Source organism: Pomacea canaliculata, linkage group LG6 (assembly GCF_003073045.1).
Source record: "Pomacea canaliculata isolate SZHN2017 linkage group LG6, ASM307304v1, whole genome shotgun sequence".
Lineage (NCBI taxonomy): Eukaryota > Metazoa > Mollusca > Gastropoda > Architaenioglossa > Ampullariidae > Pomacea > Pomacea canaliculata.
Window position 1 is genome coordinate 26,699,552 of NC_037595.1, and position 21,281 is coordinate 26,720,832.

Genomic DNA, 21,281 nt, shown 5'->3' on the forward strand with positions numbered 1-21,281 from the left:
GTGCGGGTGAACGAGCCACACCTGTTGAATGAGTAATAGGTTTTTTTTTTAATACCTGGAAGAGAAAATGGAAAGACAATACAATTAAATGTCGCCGGCCTTCACTTCTCAAGGAGGCGCGGCAAGTACCGAGACACAACGTGTGGTGGAGTGGAGGCTTCGTCTTCCTAGAAAGGGATTCATATTTTTTGTCCATCTCGAAATTTTTATACAAGTTGAATGTTTCCTCTATATAAATATTATTAATATTTTTGTTTTGTGATTGTCTATGCGCAAACTACGGCCGGGGGTAGGGCCATGGAGTGTTCGGACCTGGCAGATGCCTTGGAGTAATTGGCCCAAGTAACCCGAAGGAGGAACTTGCTAACCAAGAGCACCAAGACACCAAGAAAGGCAAAAGCCACCACCTAACATTTTTAGGTCGTTGGTGTGGTGAGGTGTTAGAGACTTCACTTTTTTCGGGGACAGCTTACCTTCCCCATCCCTCTTAGGAGTTATATAGGTACCCATTCCAGCTGAGTCGACTGGGGTAAATTTGCTGCGCTAATTCGGGATTGAACCAGCGAGCTCTCACGAGGCTGCCATTGCACACACACATACTCTCTCTTATATTTTTTGAAGAGAGATTCAAAAATATATTTTTGCAATACACTACATTTATAAAATAATTGTTTAATAGAGAACATATTTAAAACTAATAAAATATATCCATTTAAATATCATGCAAATTTACATTAGAAAAGTGAATGATTTAATCAAAAGATTTTTTTTATACAAGATCTTTTTTTATATAGCTTAGATGTCCACTTTAAGCATTAGCAAAGCAAAAATCAGGAAATATTTATAAGTAGAAACATGTATTGTTGATCCATGCATCCTATAAAGATCATAGAGAAAGGGTAGTAAAGGACATAGCAAATAAAACAAAATCATTGCTGATTCTGAAGAGCAGATAACACGATCAGAGGAATATTATGCTCATATATTAACAAAATGATAATGACAAAAGAACAAAGTTCACAATTAATGAGCCAGTTGGTAATTTTGTACATCATTTAGTAATTTCATGATGCATTGTGCCTCTCAGTGCAAGTGTAACTGTGCAAGGTTTCCAAAGCCTTCGGTGGGTACTACCATTACTCTCGCTGAAAAAGAGTAACAACAATTTACTAACTGCACACAGAAATTAATAAAAGCTACCATTTAATGTTCCTGAAAAACTTTCACCACTTTCAAAATAACATAACCTTTCACAAGTTTTGGCTTTTACAGTTTGAAGGCATGAACGGGTCAGCTGCAATACTGTTTGCATTTAAGCACAGGAATTAATAGTCACAATTCCAAACATTTAATATAGAAAATAAGTAGGCTTTAAAGCATACACATGCTTGTAAAATGTAAAAAGTCCATAATTTTCTTGTATATTGTTTATACAAAGCGGATTAAATGTAGGTAACATCTACAATTGCAGAACACATTAAAGTAACAGTTTTACTGTACTTTTTCGGTGGAAATTCTATGCTGGACTTTTAACCACAGATATAGCCAGAAGAACATTAATGAAAGACTAGTAAACAACTGAGAGAAAATGGCTACCTGCAGCCTATCACAAAATTCCCAGTTCATTTTAGAACACCCCCTTTGCTTCAATGCCAGAAATGGAAAAGTAACTAAACGAGACTGAGAACATCTCCAAACTTCAAGAAAACCAACCAACTTTATTCACTGATTTAACAACATGGAAGACATTGATCAACCTGAATGCAAAGACCAAGTAATAGATTGTAGTACTGTTGTGTTTCCATAATAACCTACTTCTAACTGTCCTCTGGAACAAATTAAATCGTATCTCATCAAATGAAGCCAAAACTGGAGGCCGAATAGATCTTAAATTACAAATTACTAAGTAGAAGAAATTGCAACATGCTCTGCTATGTAGAACAAACATAAACAATCATAAATCGAGGTGATGTTGATGACAGAGAGAGGAGGGAGGGAACATTGGAAGAAGGAAGAAGTTGGTTGTATGGTGGCTTTACTTAAAACTTCATATATTGGTTGGGAAACATGAGAAACTGTCAAGTTAAGGAAGGGACAACACTGACAACAAGAATGAACTTGTCTAAGATGAAGTGATAAACTTAAAAGTTGACAATAGCATCAAAGGTGGAAGAGTTAGCAGAAATAAGCTGGGCAAAGCTGGGTAGCCTAGTTATATCTATTTTGTAAATATGATAATCACAAAATAAATGACTATTGCACATGTGGTTTTAAAAAACATTCAGCATTTAGTGAACAATTACAATTCTCTTGTTACATAAGAGACTATTTGACCATCACCTGAAAATAATTAATTAGAATTTCAATGAATTTAAAAAATATAGATTCAAGATAAACCAGCAAGTAGGATAATACAAAAATAAGCAGCCAAATAACGCTACATAGCTACCCATAAATTTAATGTGCAAAACACTAATTTGTTTTCCAGTGGTAATAAAGGACACTCTGCAAAAAAAAAATCATTAATAAAAACTATCAAAATTTGCTTTTGAAATCAGTGTTTTACTACATGTGTTCACACACTAAACATAAAAATCTGGATCAAAATTGTTAGAAAACATAAATAACAATATTTAAATATATACTCCTTCGAGTATCAATATTGTAGGGGCAGATATCCTGCCAAAGCTAGCAATACAATTTTGGAAATTTGACTTTTGCCTGAGCCAAAAGTAGTAAAAATGAATACCTGCTAGTGCAAAATAAAAGCACAATATCACAATAAGAATACTTTTAAGAAAAAAAATGGAGATTACTTGTATGATACAGACACTTTAAGCAAACCCTAAAAAATTTAGGAGACATGTATAATGCCTTATATAAATTAAATAAATGGATGGTAAAATGTTTTTATTGAAATGGAATTTTTATTTAAAGCTGAGATATCTGTTACTTAACTGTAATGATTTCTTATTTTTGTTTTAGAATGAACAATGAAATTTCACAAGTGTCAGTCAAAAGAAACCCTGAAAAACTGGTTTCACAACATAAAGTTTGAAAAATTTCACAAACTTAATCAACATCAAATTTTATCGACATTAAAAAAAACCTAGCTTTTAAATTTTACACACTCTGTTAGAATAATCCACAACACATGAGAACAACCTGTTTAAGAAAAGTCAGTATAGTACTGCACATTTTTAGGACATGAAATTTGGAGTACTTAATGCATTCAATTTGTGCACAATTATGTCAATACCTACATTTTTAGGATTTAAAAAAAAATTTCAAACAGCCTTACTTTTTTTGATGATGCTCTTGATTGACAATGTAAGCCCTTCTGGTCTTGTCAATTATTTATCATCACCTAAATACTGATGAAGGCTACCATAGTTGAATTACTTTGCCTACGTGAAAATACACCTTTGAAAGTTTATACTTCTCATTATTTCAATGTGTTCATAGTCCATTTTATCTTTCAAACAAGGGGAAAAAAAACCTGGTCTCCTAATCTCTTTTCTAAGTTTGGGAGCATTTCCAAGCAGTTTCATTTTATCAAAGGTACAAGGTATTGACAGTAAACATCTGCTTTACTATTTTACTAAATTAATAGAAAAATTACATTAACCATAACATGAGAATTTTTCTTTTCTTTGATTTGAACAACAGCAGCGAAATTCTCTTATGAAATAGAATACTTATGAAACAGAATACTTCAATCATCCCAAAAGTTCAAGGCCAGTGCAAATTAAACCCTATTTTTTTTAAAAAAACACTCTCCACTCACCTGACTGTTAAGCTGTTTTGATGCTACTTAAAATAAAATGAACTTTCTTTCTATCATTATGTTATCAACAGCCTTAGTTGCTTTGTCACAGCAGCACTTAAAAATAACACATTTATAATAATGTCACAAACATGAAAATTGCGTTCAACAAACAAGGCACACAAAAATGTAATTTGTCTGTAATCTTCTAAGACCATCGTAGAACAGTAATAGCTGGTAATTGAAAAGGCCAGTAGAAGTAAGCTCTAACATATACATGTAGTGCTTATTCTCCCACCTGGCTTTTATTTCTCCTTTTCATGCTGTGGCGACTAATGAAACACTCTTCTGAACAATATAAAAATATATCTAAATAAAGTAGTCCAACATGTTTTTCTTTCTTGCAGAAAAAAGGTACTGCATTATATTACAGATAAAAACACACATTTACCATAAAGAAACTAGGAGAAATATTTGTCTTGCAATTTCTCCTTTTTCTTGGCTTAAAGGCAATAAGAAATATACCACAAAACAATACAGCTTGAAGCAAATATTAAAAGTTGATAAATTAATTTATAATATTCTGTGTGTAACTTAATAAAAACATTAAGGCATTTAAAAATTGTAAGATAAAGCACTTGTCATGTAAGATATCGTGAAAACTTTAGTTTAAAAAAGGACCAAAAGACAAGCTAAAACAACAATTAAAGAGACATGTTGTGGAAACATGTATCATTGCACTAGCTTTTCGTATTGTAAAGTCATTTTCACAAAAATCAAATGTAAATCACTATTCTCTCTTCTTGTCATTGATATAACCAAAGTCTAACAATCCATTATGCTAAAATATTTTTGTCCATTGTGTAAGCCTTAGTAATGACAAGTTTCCACAAGAACAGGAGTTGATCGAGGTTGGTTCACTTCTCTTAATACAGAGGATGGTGACTAGACACAGATGAACCTCCTTGCTGGGCTTCAGGTGCCTCACCTCCAATGAGTTTTGTGGTAACACCAGTATCTCCACCTTCTCGGCGTCGCATCTCTGCTGTCAAGATGGACTCTTTGGCAATATGCTTTTCCCGCAAAATTTGCAACTTGACATGTCGTGGGACATCTGGTACCAGGAATGAGATTAACCACTGTAGGAATACTACCACCATCTGCAAAAAGAGGTTTGGAATATTATAGACTTAGCAGCCAGCCTAAAGAAACTAGATCAACTTTGACTCCTTTGGACCCATGCAAAACTATTAATCACTTCATAAAACATTGTCTTCAGGTGAAATATACTCCCATCATCTTTGCCTACACCATTGTAAGCGTTCACCTCTACCTAACATAATTTACAGGTATTATCCACCTATACATATGAATGGGACAACAAATATAAAGATTTTCTTGCTTGCTCTCTCTCTCTCTCACACACACACACACACCCCTACATAAACCAGTATATGCACATGTTCATGTTTATATGTATGCACACATTCAGGCATTTGTTCACTTAAAGTTAAAACTTACAATGAAGACGATAACAAAAGCAAGGCGGGCAGTAAGTACATGCCAGTACACCATAGTGAGGGAGTACTCATCTGGTGTGCCAGGTGGGTAACGGAAGTCCCGATACCTGCCAGAATACACAAGATCATAAACCTTGAGATAACAGTAACATGAGCTATTAGTCTGAATAATAAGTAAAGCCTTCAAATTAGGAAAAAAAAATCTGAAGATGCATTTTTAGAACTTCCAGGATGAAGCTGAAAAGAGCTTTAGCTAAGAAAGGTGTGCTATCTTTCATGCTTCACTATGTACTTGGGAGCCACCCTGTCAAAAGAAACCCACATCAGGATTGCAACAATGGCAGCAATGAACAATGCTGATGCTGTGATAAAGAATTGGCTGGCAAACATAGTCAAAGGATAGACTATAGCATGCCATGCATGCGTGCTGTCGCTCAGCAAAGAAGGTCTCGGTGACAAGCTTTGGCAGATATAGCCTCCATCCAGTCATTTCCAAAACCAACACTGATAACCCCTACAAGTCAAGGATCAGATTTGGGACAATGGACAAATCACACAGCACAAGGATGATCCTATCATGTTAAAAACTAGCATTTGAATATGTGAATGAATGTTAATATAAACACTTTACCTGCATTCTGTCACAATGCCAAATTTATCTGCCTTGGAACTTTGAGGAAAGCTTTTTTTTTCAAAATCCTTGACAGCAAAAGTAGACAGGCTGAAGTCAATGTAGTTGGTGACATTGCCAGTGTCACCGTAGCCATACTGGTAGACAAGTTTGGGTATGAATTCTGAGGTGAAGGCAATTATGCAAGCCTAAAGAACATGAAAAACAGTATAAATACCACACTCTCCAACACATGTTACACAAAGACTGATCTATGATATTAGACATTAGATGTGAACATCTTTTGAAAGACAGGCTAATAACTGTTACCTTCTGGTAAAAGCTAGGTTGTAACAGGTACTATCTTGTCATATTAACATTTTAACGTATACCAAAGTTCTGTCCAGCATGTTAATTCTTGTACATCCATTAGTTGCGGTCCTATGCTCCACTGGGGGTCAAAAGGAATAAGAAGACATCCATTAAAGACTATTGCTCTAACTACACCAGGTGGCAACATAAAAATATCTTGGGTTAAAATACAAAAAGACAACCACAATTCACATACAGGCTTTCTACATGGCTTTTCACCTAACTTTAGAAATGTCTAGATCCACTGCTAAGGACAGGAGTGAAGTAGACAAGCCTTAATTAAGCTAATGTCATTATACAGCATATATTACATTGATTACAATGAACGATACACTCACATTTGAAACCACTGCTAATGTGGATATGCCTCGCAAAATCCCAAACCATATCCCTGTAAAAAATGTTGTTCATAGGATGCATGCATATTTTGTTTACACACGCATACACAAACATATATATATAAAACAAGCATGAAGTGAGAGCAAGTGCATTTTAATCTATTGCTAGTGGCAACATACCATGAAGTGAAACAAATTAATAAAATATCCATAATGTGCATCGATACAAAACCTCTTCTCTTTTTATCCCCATTTATTTCAGAGAATACAAAGTCCATTTAGCTTGATGATAGACAGTAAAGTCGATCAGCTTTTTAACAAAATGTATCACATATTTTTCTGATTAAAATAAAAATGAATGGAAGTGAGAACTGATAAAATTCTTACCAATATCCTGCGCTCTAGCTGCTAGAGGTCGGCGCCACTGGGTCACAAATTTGTAGGCATCCAATCGGATCTCTATTATGTTGTTTAAAAGTGCAAAAAGAGGAGCCAGTGGAAATGCTGCTACAAATATGGTAACAAACCCAAACTGGATTACTGGAACAAAAAATTGTCAAGAAAGATTACATAGTGCCTGTAGCTACTTCAAGTCACTGGAAAGAAATATTAACAAATACTACAAGACATTTTACAACTAAACAAAAGATAAGTTGTTACAGCTCATACTTAAACATAAATTATAAAACTACTTTAAAATAACAGATTGAGCCCAGGCAAAAATTAATCAGAAATAATAATGCACTGCATTGCATGTCGATAACTTAAACTGATGTATTTCCATCCTATGGCTCACCCATTTCTAAGTACTCATCAAAAAGACCAAGGTCAGGCATGGAGGCCATGTTGTAATCTTTTTCCCACTGAGCCACTTTCTTGTTCTGCTTCTCTTCTTCTTCCTTTACACGTCGAGATTTGAACCAGTTCAACAACTTCCTGCCAGGAAAATTAACTGCTGTTTACTAATCTTTCTCTAGTCTGAGGTGTTATCAGGTGTTTATCAGAATTGTGAAGCAGACAAATGCTTTATGTTAGCTTAGTAACAGACATACGAACTGGAAGAGATTAAAATATAGATTGGGTGGAGGAAACAAAGAAAAGAGATAACACAAGGTAAAAAAAAAAAGGCAAGAGTAAAAGAAAAATATAAAAAACAAGAACAAAGATGGGTTGAGAAGAACAAGTCCTTCATGCTTGGCTTCAGATATTAGGTTTGTGTAACTATTTAAGTCATGCCATGTGATTGTTAGCAAGGTGTAGCAATACTAAGTTTGTGTTAAAAAAATAAAATAAAAACAATAGCATAAAGGATAAACAAATTTAAAATATGAAAGGAAAACATCATTCTTAAAAAAACTTGTTAGGAAACACTTATGTGACTGCTATACAGTTTGAATGTGTCTACAAATTATATAGAGTTAAGATGTAGGAAACTAAATTAGGGCAGGTGACTTACGGAGTGATGATTTCTTTGAAATTGTTGAACATCTGCTTCCCAACCATAACAATGGCCAGCTGAATCAACAATTCTATCAGGCAACCTGCTGGGTCGCACTAAAAAAAAAATTAAAAATTAATCTGGAAGAAAACAACTAACCCTGAACATGCATGTGCATGCAGAACAAATTAGGAGAGGGAATAAATCAACTTTATGAAAAGACTATAGAGGCCATAATGCAAGGTTTTAGTAAATTGTATTAAAGGTCAGGCCATAACACAAGGTGATGAAAGAGAGAGGAGAATGAGGGACACAATGGCATAAAGATCTACAAAACTTATTTAACTTTAACAAAGTTTAAACATCTATTACAAACAAACACAAACACATTCTTTAATCTAGAAGCTCAAATTCACTAAATTTAAAAAGCTGCTATTTGATTGTAGGGGAAAAGAAAATAAATGAAAAATGTGACCTTTTAGTTGTTGGGGATTGTGGTGTTAGAGACATACTTTTATCAAAGCAAGCTCTTCTGCTTGCATACTCCCCACCTCAGATTTTTCTTCCTGTGCATTCTTCCCCCCTCCCCAAGTCCATTAAAGGGTCTGGTACTCTATTCAATAACTGGGATCTGTGGGGAAGCATGCTACACCATTTGTGTATTACAGTGGCAATAGTGTATCTACCTCTGGCCTTCAAAGGCATGCTGTGCACTAAAACGTAATCTATCTGCTTTCTATCAGAATCAAAATGCAGCAAGATGTGTAGGTTTCGAACAGAAAATTACCTCCTCATGTCTTTTTCCATCTATTTCACGGTTATATTTTCCAGGTCGACCCAGAAACCTGTGAGCAAAACAATTCCCTCAACACATAAGTTAAACATAAAAATGAACTATGGCATAGTTTCTGCAGTTTAAAAGTAAATGCTTTTCAATTATTAGGGGTAAAATTACCATGCAGACTGTCTTGTATTTTATGCATTGTACTTGGTATTAGTATTTTATGCATTGTACTTGGTATTAACACAGCAGTACATACTTTCCTTTAAAGAAAGCAATGTAGACAAGCGAGGCATTGTGGTTAACAAACTGGAAGAAAAACATCTTCAAAGTAAAGCTGTCTTCCCATTCTGTCTGTGTGCGATGAGTCTCTAAGGACAAGAAAATCCATGAAGACATATGTTTATGGTAGCAATACTTCATAAATTTAAAGATACTTTATATCTATATCACCTTTAAACAAAATTACTAAGCCACTTGATCATTGATGTCTCCTGATAGCTCATTTATTTTAGTACACATTTTAATAAAAAATAATATCATTAAGACAAATATTGATTAAGCTAACTTAATGATATAAAAACTTTGCATAAATAAACAAGCATCTATACATAAGTGCATTCTCTCCCTCAGGCACACACACACACCATGAGTGCACTCACAGAAGTATTGAAATTAAAGCTTTGAGATGGAAATAAATGAGCCAGAGAGAAAGAGAGAACAGGGGATCAAGCAAGGCAAACACCAGGTGATGACAGAAGGATCAAAAACAGGAATAAAGAAAATAAATCTTTAGGCATAAAACTTACCAAAATTAGTCAGCACCGTAGCAATCACCAAATAGACCTGTCATATAAAGATATAATATTCTATCAAACCATAATCTATTTTTGTGCATAGCTCTCATGCACACCCATACAAACTTGTGTAAGCACATATTCTTTTTATCTGTCTGGAAACTTATTTGTTGTCCTTTACTCCCTAATGTACACAAAATTTCATCAAAATTATCAAAAGAACTTATTATGATTTTATTAAATCCATACCAATAGCAGTAAATTTGTTGAATATATCTTTGCTTTAGTCTGCACAGAAAAGTTGAAATCATGATACATCAAGTAAGGCAGTCATGGCCGATCAGAGATAATATGCATACAATAACATACCTTGCTAAGAACGATGATAACAACAAGGTTGATGCAGGCTGCAGTGACAGAGGTGACAGTTGATGAGTATTTGCTGACCTGTGCCTGGTCTGTTGCATACAACACTGCTGACACTGTCATACGGTAAACAATAACTCCAAACACCGCTGCCAGGACAACAGCAAGCTGAAACAGAACAGCATTAGATGGTGACAAGCTTTCAGGAGTTTACATCCATTACCTTGTCGATACTGAACTGAAATTTTACACCCGAGCAGTTCATCATAAATAGTTAAAAATTTAAAAATAAGGAACCGTTGCAAAAAAAGAAAACCAGCAGTTAAGTGAAAACAGAGGTGCAAAAAGAGAAGAAACACACTTCACTAAAAGGAATCATTAAAGATTTACATTCTCCACATTAGGCATGTACTGAATACATTCTGGGTGATGTCACTGGTATTTTACTCTTTCCTTTATGGCTTTGGTGTAGGTATGACAGGTCAAACACAGGAATCACCTACCATAAAAATCACGACCCACAGAGAGGACACATAGCGTAGAACACGACTGAAAAACCCCAGATATGGCTCTTCACTCTGAAAACATTAAACAGAACAGTCCGCTTTAGCAAAGATCGGGACTTTACCTCTTAAACCCTACATCAGCTACAAAAGTGCACTAAATATTATCTTAACATTACATTTATAAAAAATTTATTACATTTATTAAAATTAACTGTTTCCATAAAAAAAGAGTTGGAAAGAAAATTTATTCTAGAAAGCTCACATCAATTTCACTTTCTATGTGTGCATTTTAATTGTATACATAACTATCACAAAACCTTATGCACTTATCACCTTCATGCTATTACAGGTGGTTTTCTATTAGTGCCAAGCTTTGTTAACTTTATTGCAGGACTGGGACCAATGAATTTATCCACAAACAAGTAATTTAAAAATGTACTTGTAATATTCTCATTTCAATATTCCTTCTGCTTTTTCAGTTCTAGGTATATCTGTTGAAGTGACATGCTTTTAAGACTTTAAAAACTAACCATTGTAAAAATGCTAGAAATACAAGTCTGTGTATCAGTAAAAACTAAAGTCATTTAGCTTAAAATGGAGTTAACACTTTAGTAATGATGGTAGCCACAGTAGTGATAAATTCTCAGAATCTTATCATGTAAGCAAATTTGTGTTACTGTTCCTAAATTAAATAGAAAAATACAGAAAAAATAAGATGTAAACAGAATAAGAAGAAGAGAGAAAATCAACAAATAAGGAAACAAAATTTCTGTTAATAATTAAAGATTTGCTTGATTGGAAAATGTGAATACAACAGAAGAGTGTGAACATATTTATGAAACAGTATAAAGTGCAGCCATCTACAGGATACTCTGAAGGTTTAAACATAAGTTTCTTTGCAGCATGATTCTCAAAGACATGCTTGCATGCACACATGCATAAAGAAACTTCTTGGTTAAATTTGGTGTTTAATAAAAACAATAATTAAATTAGTTTACTAAGCTTTTTTTACTAAGAAAATGCCATAAGTTTGTTATAAACAACTAGAATCTTCTATTTCAAGGTAAATATTTTCCAAAAATATATAATTATCCTTTTTTAGTATCATCCAAAACCTTTCAGAAGAAAACTTAATTCATAGTACACTAAACAGCTTGTTCAGGATTAAACAATTTAGGATAATAGGAACAAACAGTTGTATTTACCACAGGAATTCTATTTATGGTGAGCATAGTGCGGTGACATAAAGAAATAAAATGAACAAAAGAAGGTTGGTAAAGTGAGACAGAAAATAAAATGAAATCCAGAAGGATTGTAAATTTCATAACCCTCATTACCATTTTGGTGGTGTCAATGAGCAGATAGACAGAAAGTGACAAGTGAGATGAAAAGAAAACAGCCACACTATCACACCACATGTGATAAAGCTCAAATGACACAACAATCCACCAAAGCATCATAGAAATTCATTCTCTTACCAAACAAATTATTATCTCCCCTTAATTTAACAGGCGAAAAATAACCTCCTAGTAAACTAACACTATTAATGTAAGAAGCAATGACTGATGATATTAAAGACAATGATGATGAGAATGGCGACAGCAGTAAGATTTTTTTTCTTGAAAAATTAATTTTCTGAAGGCCTAAATAAACGAGCAGTCCAAACATTTTTCTCTACCTTCAAAAATTAACTAAGCTGTCTGCCGCACAGGTTTCCTACACATAGAAAAGTTTCTAACAAATGTCTGTTTCAGCCAAACAACTCCTCACTCAAAATCCATTGGTGATAAGATGCTAAAAAAGCACATTTATATGCAGAAAATAATATAAAAACATTTATAAACATCCTCAAATCAATCAAATTTTAATATTTTCCTTATTTGATAAACAATTCATGCATTTACATGAAGGAGAGGAGTACCATTTCAAAGAAAGAAATATGGTTATAAGAATGATGCAAGTAGAGGAAAGAGTACATGATCATTTCAATTTCACTGGCAGTCATCTGCTCCAAAAAACAAAAATGAAATTGATTTTTGTGGATCAAGAACCTGGCAGCTGCACAAGCAAAGCAGTATTTTGTCAATCATGATGCCACTATTCAGATCAAATGCAGAAATAACTTGCACTAGAGGAGAGAGCAAACCACACACACATTACAATTTGCATGATTTAAAAATTTAAACAGAAAATGATGGAAGCTTCAAAAAGATACCTTCCACCTGGCAAGTGAATATATCTAGAAAAATAAAATAAAGGTGACTTGATTTTCACATAGAAAGAAACAAATGATGATGAAATCTAGCGATTAAATGTCTTCAATATCAACACTTTGGTGTTTCTTAAATACCACTTTGCATGGAGTGAAATATGTTTTTAAAGTTAAATGTCACATTTGAATGATGCATCTACACTTAGCTAACAACTTAAGGACAAGATGATATTAGTGCAAGAAAAGAAAACCAAAGTTGTTTTAAATTTCATGATCCAAATTAACCAACAATCCTTACATACTGTACTCATTTAACAAGAAATTAAAATTCAGTTTGAAGCATATTAATGTTTTCTTTTTAACAAATTTTATCTCTTATTGAATCTAGGAAAATCTGATGCATAAAAGTTACATAGCTTCTTGTTCTTACCGACTCCTCTGCTCCTTTCTCACAGATGTGAACACATTAAAGTGCACAGGTATGTGTAAAAGTACACAGCATGCATCCGCATTCAATCACATGAAAAAAGTGTACAAAATGCTGTGGGAGTGTGTGATAATGTCTATACAATAATTAGTCTCTTTCTCTCCTTTTGATTCCTTGTAGCTATACACGAATGCTTTGTATATGATTACTTTATAGTAACAAAGGAATGCTTAAATAAATACTTTTTAGATAATTTATATAAAATATTAGTATTTTTGCATGTAAATGTATGTGTGTATATATTGGATGTGATTCTTATTAACAAACATTTATATATTGTGTAACCATTTGTAAAACAACCACTGCTTAGTACATGGGCTGATGCCCAAGCCAATAAAATTTATTCATTCTTTCTCCTTTTTTTCATGATTTTTTTATATTTCTTATGTTATTTTAGTATACCCATACAATAAGAAATAATAATAAAAATGCAGAATCCATAAACAGTCTATGATGATAATTGTTCACTGTGTCAATCATCAAACAGAATGAATCTATCCACATCATTATTGGAAAAGCTCAGCAAAAAACACCTTCTTGAAACATTCTTCCTACATAGGGTAATGATGAACACATGCACACAGAGGGTATGCTGCATAAACAAATATGCACATCTGTACGCAGACATATGCTTCTATTTACTCCTATGCTCTCCATTTCTCTCAATTTGATTCCATCAATTTATTTTTTTTAATCTACGTGCAGTTACTGTGCAGTCGAAGCAGAAGTAAACAATTAAGCAGCTTATTCAAAACGCCTTAGTTTGATGTCTTAGTACAAAATAAAAACTTGATATATAAATCACACTATGAATCAAGCTATAAGCACAGTAGCCTGTAAAAGAATAAAAAAAGAAAGAAAAAACACTGGCACAGAACAATACAAGCACATGTATGCCAACTGATATAAATCTTTTTAAGTATGCAAATGCAGACAATCAGACGCGCACACACACACACATGTCCTCCACTCTAAAATACAAGCACATCCACTCTATCTTGCACAGTGATATAGCTTGTTATTAAGGCAAAACAGTTTCAAAAGACCTAGGTATGCAAAGTAATTTGTACAATTAGTCTTTTACACAAAAAGTGGGTCCCATAGTGTTGTGGGAATCGGGGCACTAAATTGTATATGGTTTACTGCGATTAGAGAATGGGATTGGAAGACTAGCCTCTCCTGCAACATCTCTTTCAAACTACAGGACAAAATATTAACTCACTCAATATGGGTGTATCCACACAACTGAGCTACTGCTAAGAAGACATTTGTATTTGTAGGTGCAAACTGTATAGGAAGAGTTAAGGTCATAATTCTACTTAATTTTCTTAATTTCTAAAGGTACATAAAGTTGGAAAATTGTTTTTACTAAACAAATCCATCTTCATGATTTTGACACGCATTTTAAATAACAAGAAGCAAATTCATTTTAAACTGATTACTGATTTGTTTTCTTTCTTGAGCCCATGGCATTTACTGCCATACTGGTGGGAAAGAGAAAACAATATGTATTTGCTAGGACAGTTCATACTATCTCAGAAATGAAGCTATAGCCACTACTAAAGAAATGAGCAAAAGAGAATAAGAAATTACAACAAAACTACAAGCCAGCTGAAGACCTCTCCCTCAGCACACATGATTGCTATGTGTTACATTAAGCATTTAGCATTTTGATTACGCCCCTAATCACAAAACTTACTCTCATAGTCTGTGGCTGCCTTGACTGATCCTGGTGTGACAGTTAGTCAGTGTTAGTAAAACTAACTGTATAACTATCACAGGTGAAAGGTAAAGCAGTATTATGTGTCAGTCATATGTATAGATGTTACAGCACAACTAGTAATGCGTTTAAGTGACAAACACCAAGCATAGGTCATTAGTGAAGCAGTTTTCAGACTAAAGGTTTCATTTTGCACATGCAAGTTTGAGTCAGACATTTTTAAAGCCTCTGTTGAAGAAAAGACTGCAAATAAATAATGTACATATTGCTGCACTCAATCATCAGCAAAGTGATTCAGTTCATCAGATGCTGTTTGTTTGCTCAAGGTTTATAGGGAAGCTCGATCTTAGCTACAATGAAATCTATAGACATTCTCATTATCATCCATAGCTTACACAAAGGTTTGCTGTAGAAAGATTTAATGGCAACAATGACAAAGCTTTGAAATATTTTTCACAGCAAAATGTTCAGCAGGCTGTTGATGATTAGGTGTATTCCTAATTCCTGATAATCATATTAAGATCATTTGAAGAGCATTTAAACTGCTTTACACGTCATGCTATCACAATGCATTCACTTCTGAATCTCATAAAAGGTATATATACATTTCTCAGCATAACACTGAGAAGGAAAATAATTTGGAGAAAGAATAGAACTGGCTTATTTCACAAAAAAATGTATTGCTGTAAGTAACAAAAATCTTTAAGTGAGTTTTGATGCCCACCTATTTTTCAATTTCATAATTTACCAAATTTACATATCTGGACACAACAGCCCCATCACCCAAGAAGTTAAGTTCATGCAGTATCAGCCTGAGGACACTAATAGATCACACAGCCATGCACTAAATTTGTAAAAGATGGTTCTAAACATTCTGGAGCAGAACCTATTGTTATGCTTCTCTCTAAACTGCAACATACACTAAGTACAAAATGGTTTTACTATAAGTGCATGATTTATCAAACTCTAAACACATTCCAAAAAAGGCTAAGGCAGTTTCAAATAGAACTGACAATGGCATGCTCTTTATTACTGAGGGGTTTTTCTTTTGTATGAATGCATTCTTTGTTATTAACTGTCTATCACAGCAAGTAACAAATATTTTAATATAAACTGTCTGCATGTTACAGTTGGAAGGAAAATGAGCTGAGCACAAGATGTATGCTATGGGAAAGGAAAATACCAGTCAGACTGCAGTTTACCTTAGCTGCATGGTGTTAGATCTGTTTAAACAGATCAAATCTTTGTCAAAAAATAATTTCCAAAAATAAAATATTCAGAACATCAGTATCCATATTTCTATATTTCAAAAGACTTTCAAATGGTTTAAAAACTTTAAGATGTTCTAATATAGAAAGTTGCCACCAGCTGAAGCTTAGTCATGAACTGGCAATTAGATATGGGGATTTCACAGGCAAACCAATCCATTTTATCTACTTAGGCATTCAGGTGTACAGCTCACATTGGTTAGTCACTGCATTCTGTTACCTGCTATGGCATTCAAGTAAGGATTATCTGATGTACACCCTTGTCTACTCAGGCATAGGTACATAGGGATTTGGTGGAAGAGCTAACTGTCAAATGAAATCAGACATACAATACAGAACTTTCTCAGAGGCTCCAATCCAGTCTTGTCTAGTCATGCAATAAGTATGTGGATTTGAACACTGAGCAACTTCATTCTCTTAAGGTCCTTCTTAACAAGGAAAATGTGGATGAACATTTTCTAGTGAAAAAAGTCTTTTATCTACAATGCATAGTTCAAAAGAACAAAGTTAGCCCTGCTTACTATCTCGCCAGGGTCTGATTCATCAGCATTTGCAAAACACTGAAAGCAGAACGCAAATATCCTTCTCTCAAGACACCACATCTCTTGATTATGAACAGTCACTTACCAGAAGATGAACAAGACAGAATTGTGAAAATGATTTAAAAATAAATCCCAGTTAACCATGTAAGTATTCATGTGTGTTTGTCATGTATCTGCATGTTTCTGGGGATAATGGGTCAGGCCATGATAAATTTGAGATATAGGCTCAAATCAAACATTTTCTGGCAGTGTAGCTATGGCGGCATTTCATGATTTACATTTTAGATTAGTTTTTCTGCTTTGGTACAGTCAAGATAGACATTAACATTAACGAAATGAGCAAAATTGGTGATTTTTGAATATGTGACTGTGTAGTATGTGAACAAATAGTCTCTAAAAAAATAAAGGTGCCCCATAATGAAAAATACCTGCAGCAGTTTTTTATCATTACTGACAACTGCATGAATGGAGATTTACAGTATATCTATCTAGTGATGTGCACAATTTTGTCAAAAGTTTCTTTTTCAATGTCTTGCAAAGTTTATTGTATGTCATATTCCAATACTGATTTCCTCATAATGTGTACAGATTATTTGTATATAAAGACACACACACCCCTCCTCCCCTATAGGTGCAGCTGGGATGTATAAAATTTCTTCCTTTTTTTTTTTTTTTTTTAAAACTTTGACACTGACATACAATGGAGATTTACTAAGCTTACTATGCATTCACTAACTATAAGAAATATGTCCAAGTGCCTTGTATGCAGGAAGCCCCAACTGGATTATCATCACAACAGCGCATGAAAATTTGCATGCAGGGGCCTCCCGATAGTATGATATGGCACTGTAACAGGGGCCCCTGCGTCTGAAATTTCACGAGTATTGTGGCGATAGTCCAATTGGGGCTTTCTGCATACAAGGCCTGATGCTAATTATAGAGGTTTTCTAAATTGCAGTTAACATTTACGATCTGTTAACAACTAATGCTGGTTTTCACATCCCACACACAAGTCCCCAAATTTCACTGTAAAACTACCCTTGCAATTGTGTTTATGCAGATGCATAACAAAAGCAATACACATTATGAACAAATAATCGAATTTGTTGAGATGAAGAATGCTCTGCAAAAACTAAGCAAACTGCTCAGATTATCTTGTAACAGCTTAGATAATCAGGAAGCAAACACTGTTCTGGTATCAAGTAAATATCCCTAACTTCCTATCCAGCTGGTAATCTTGTCACATAATGGTCACTGCAGATGGTGGTACTTTGTAAACAAGTACCAGGAAAATTGCAGCAGCCTAGAACATTCAAATCTATTGGTGTTACACATCATCTTATTAAAATATTTACACAGACATATCAAGTGACCTTCATCTAGGATGATTGGGTATAGCAATGAAATCTACTTGTTTTTAAACATTTGTAAGCATGAGGTACCTGAAAAAAAAATGTCCTTCTTTTTTTTTACCTGATTGATTGGATTTTTTCTCTTTTTTCTAACAGATGCCTCGAATTCTGGACGAACAGTTTCCTGAGAAAGGAAAAGGTTTTTGTCAGTATATTCTTCCTTTTTCTCTCAGTAAAATTGTTTAACATGAATCTGCACACAGTTTTTTCTCTCAACCCTCTAACAGCCACTGGGGTCCATATGGATCCAAACCATAGTTTTGCTGTTTATAAAACTTGAACCATTTATCTCAACACTTTGAAAGTTCTTGACTTTTACACTTTAGTGGTGGACCCATCATGGATGAAATGAATATAAATGCTACATGCTTACAGATGAATTCCAAGAAGTAAAAATTGTGTCATCCAAATTTTTCCCATCACCTTCCCTGTGTGTGCCTGACTAGTGGTACTGCTTATCTCTGTCTCAAATTACTCAAAGCATCCCTTTAGAACCTATTTGTTCTCCATTTCCCCTCTTTCAATGCATAGTGGCAGATCCTAATGGAAACATGGTATAAAAATCTGCATCTGCTGTGACAGCATGTCTTATATTTTGAATTGCCAAGTATGCATGGGAAGAAGACCTGATCAACCAAGAGAACAGAACCAGGATGAAAAAGTTGTGTTGGACATGATCTTTGGGTTGTAAAATAGTGGAAGGAACATAACAAGTGACAATTTCTTCACTAGCTTTGGACTTGGAGAGCCAGATGTTGCCAACACCACAGTAGAGAAAAAGGCTCAGTTGATTTTGGACTAAAAGAAAACAGCTAGTGCTGACACAATGGACCAGCTGGTTTGCTGCTACACCACAAAAGACAAGAAGATGGCCTATGGTAATCTTCTACAACATGGCGGATATCAGCGCCTTGAATGCCTACATTGTTTGGGCTTTCCTAAACCTTGAGTGGCAGTGCAGCAAAAGTCACAAGCAAAGAAGCTTCCTGATAAAACTGGGCAAGGAACTTGCTGGACTAGGAAAATCTATGGAAGAAAAATGTTCTGGGGAGAAAAGGGCACACTATACACGAGCTCCATCAAATTCCCAGCTTTCAACAGCTGCATGGAATACAACTCCATTGAAAAGAAAGTGTCAGCATTGCTTCTTTTGCCCAAGATCGAACAAGAAGAAAGTTAGAGATACTTGCAGTTGTTGTGGGAGATTTTCATGTAGAGTTCATGCAAAGCTTGTATTTGACTTATGTGCCTGGCAGTAATCAGATTTTTTTGGCTTGAATAATCTAGATTTTTGAGACAATAGTAAAATGTAGGCCTAACTACACAATGTTCTCAGATTTATGAACAAAAGGCTGACCAAATCTTGCAATACAAACTCTTTATATCTTTTTGTAACGTTACTATGTTTTGTCATTGTAATTTGTGGTACATGTGAATTACACTGATTTTCATGTTTTAATAAAATAGGTATTGCATTTTCCACAGTGTGTGCATTTTCATAATGAAAATGAATAGCAATATTTGTGGTTAACGCTATTAAAAATTCCATGACTGTTAGAGGGTTAAGCACTTCACTGTTGTAGTAAAGAAGTAATGGAATAAGAAATACTGATGCAAAGTTAAGAAACATGAAAAGCTTTGATTACCAGATAGATTTTAAAAAAGTAGCTTTGAGATATCTAAGAAAGTCATGGAACTCTAAATCTGAGCAGCTCTATAAACTTTAAGAAAATGTAAAAACAATTCTGTGTACCAACCTCTTCCTCAAAGTCAGCAACATCCCAGTCATACTCCAGCTCTGCTGTTTTCCGTTTCCACATTTCATGAAAAGCAGTAGCTGTAAAGAATATCTACTTTGTGGAAAGTGGCATTTAAAACATTAAAATTATTTTAAAAATTAACTGCTTCTCTCAAAATAATGATGAAACAGTTTGTAAGGAATTAGGAAAAAGATGAAGGGTGTAATAAATACCAGGAGATTGATTCTCAGGAACAATTCTTCAAGTCCTTGTTTTTTTAACTGACCATCAAATAATACACTAATTCCAGTTGTACAGTGACTTATAAAATAGAAAATGACACAAATGTATGCTGCTCACCCCAGAGAGCCATAAAGGCTGCAAAGGCAACTGTGGCCTCATTGTCAAAGAGGTAGGTGACTTGGGAATAAAGACAACTCCTCTGGAGGAACCAGTAGGAACAGCGCTCATCACACACTGGACACATTACATAGTTGCCAGCTTTTGAGACATCGCATATGTCTTGGCTAAAATAACAAAAATAAAAAATGGGTAAAAACAAGATAGAAATGTCTAGTCAGTCAGAGCAAAATGAGGAATAACAGCAAATCAGACTAAAAGACAAAGACATATTGATAGGGGCATGAAATCAGAAGAAACTAGCTCTTCTTTTCTTCAGTGTCAAGAGACACTGAGGTACTGTCAGTCAGCTAGTTTTGCCAACTAGCCAGCACAACTTTGATTTATAGCCACTCTCTATGAACAGTATAGAAAGCTTGCAATCTCTGGAAATGCATCATTTACAGAAAGGATGTAAACAGATTTGGGTTTTTTTTGGATGCATCCTACATTTGACAAAGCAGGGTGCATGCAAACACTGGCTTTGTTTGTATGGGAGGATCTATAAAAATTGTACTTCCAGTACAACCAGTCTTTTTTGAATCAGAAAAGATTTAGCGTCATTATTTATTATTTAAGCTCAACTTTCATTTCCATTGCCTTTTTCTTTAATAACTTTTTTTTTTACTTCTTCCTTCTCAAGAAACTAAATGTCTATTTAGAGCAGCTGCTACATATACTGTGTACATGCATATTTTTTATCACAAACATACATTACATGCATGTACAAACACATTCACTACTTTCCAACATATGAACTAATGTACTCAAATTTTGCATGCATGTCAATACAAAGACATAGTGATTTCTATGTTTTAAAGTAAACAAAATTTAAGGGGCTTTTAACAAAAAAGTTGTCCATGCATGCATACACAACTAAAAAATTAACAACTAAAAGGTTCACCTGGCAACATCAACACAATAAAACTACTTTTTAGGGCTGGATAGGAATATGATAATGTGAGATAATCTAATTCCCATTAACTGTATTTTTAGACACTTAACAAG

The 21,281-nt window shown here is 34.2% G+C and overlaps 1 protein-coding gene across 13 annotated transcripts in view; it reads right to left on the bottom strand.

Moving 5' to 3' along the window:
* Positions 1-638: 638 nt before the first annotated feature.
* LOC112565678 (anoctamin-4-like) overlaps positions 639-21,281 on the bottom strand; it is a 38,743-nt gene continuing 18,100 nt past the window's right edge. For 9 of the 13 annotated variants that reach the window (XM_025241311.1, XM_025241313.1, XM_025241314.1 and 6 more), the window contains 17 exons: positions 20,235-20,401; positions 19,893-19,972; positions 18,197-18,259; positions 14,893-14,922; positions 12,710-12,733; positions 10,492-10,566; positions 9,992-10,156; positions 9,635-9,671; positions 9,085-9,196; positions 8,832-8,889; positions 8,063-8,160; positions 7,403-7,542; positions 6,994-7,146; positions 6,607-6,659; positions 5,918-6,105; positions 5,288-5,393; positions 639-4,926 (listed from right to left, as the gene is read on the bottom strand). In XM_025241311.1, coding sequence (XP_025097096.1) covers positions 4,693-4,926; positions 5,288-5,393; positions 5,918-6,105; positions 6,607-6,659; positions 6,994-7,146; positions 7,403-7,542; positions 8,063-8,160; positions 8,832-8,889; positions 9,085-9,196; positions 9,635-9,671; positions 9,992-10,156; positions 10,492-10,566; positions 12,710-12,733; positions 14,893-14,922; positions 18,197-18,259; positions 19,893-19,972; positions 20,235-20,401 — 1,783 coding nt within the window. In that variant the 3' untranslated portion in view covers positions 639-4,692. Of the gene's footprint in view, positions 4,927-5,287; positions 5,394-5,917; positions 6,106-6,606; positions 6,660-6,993; positions 7,147-7,402; positions 7,543-8,062; positions 8,161-8,831; positions 8,890-9,084; positions 9,197-9,634; positions 9,672-9,991; positions 10,157-10,491; positions 10,567-12,709; positions 12,734-14,892; positions 14,923-16,702; positions 16,742-18,196; positions 18,260-19,892; positions 19,973-20,234; positions 20,402-21,281 lie in introns of all 13 variants that reach the window. The other 4 variants (XM_025241310.1, XM_025241309.1, XM_025241307.1 and 1 more) reach the window with 4 other exon arrangements.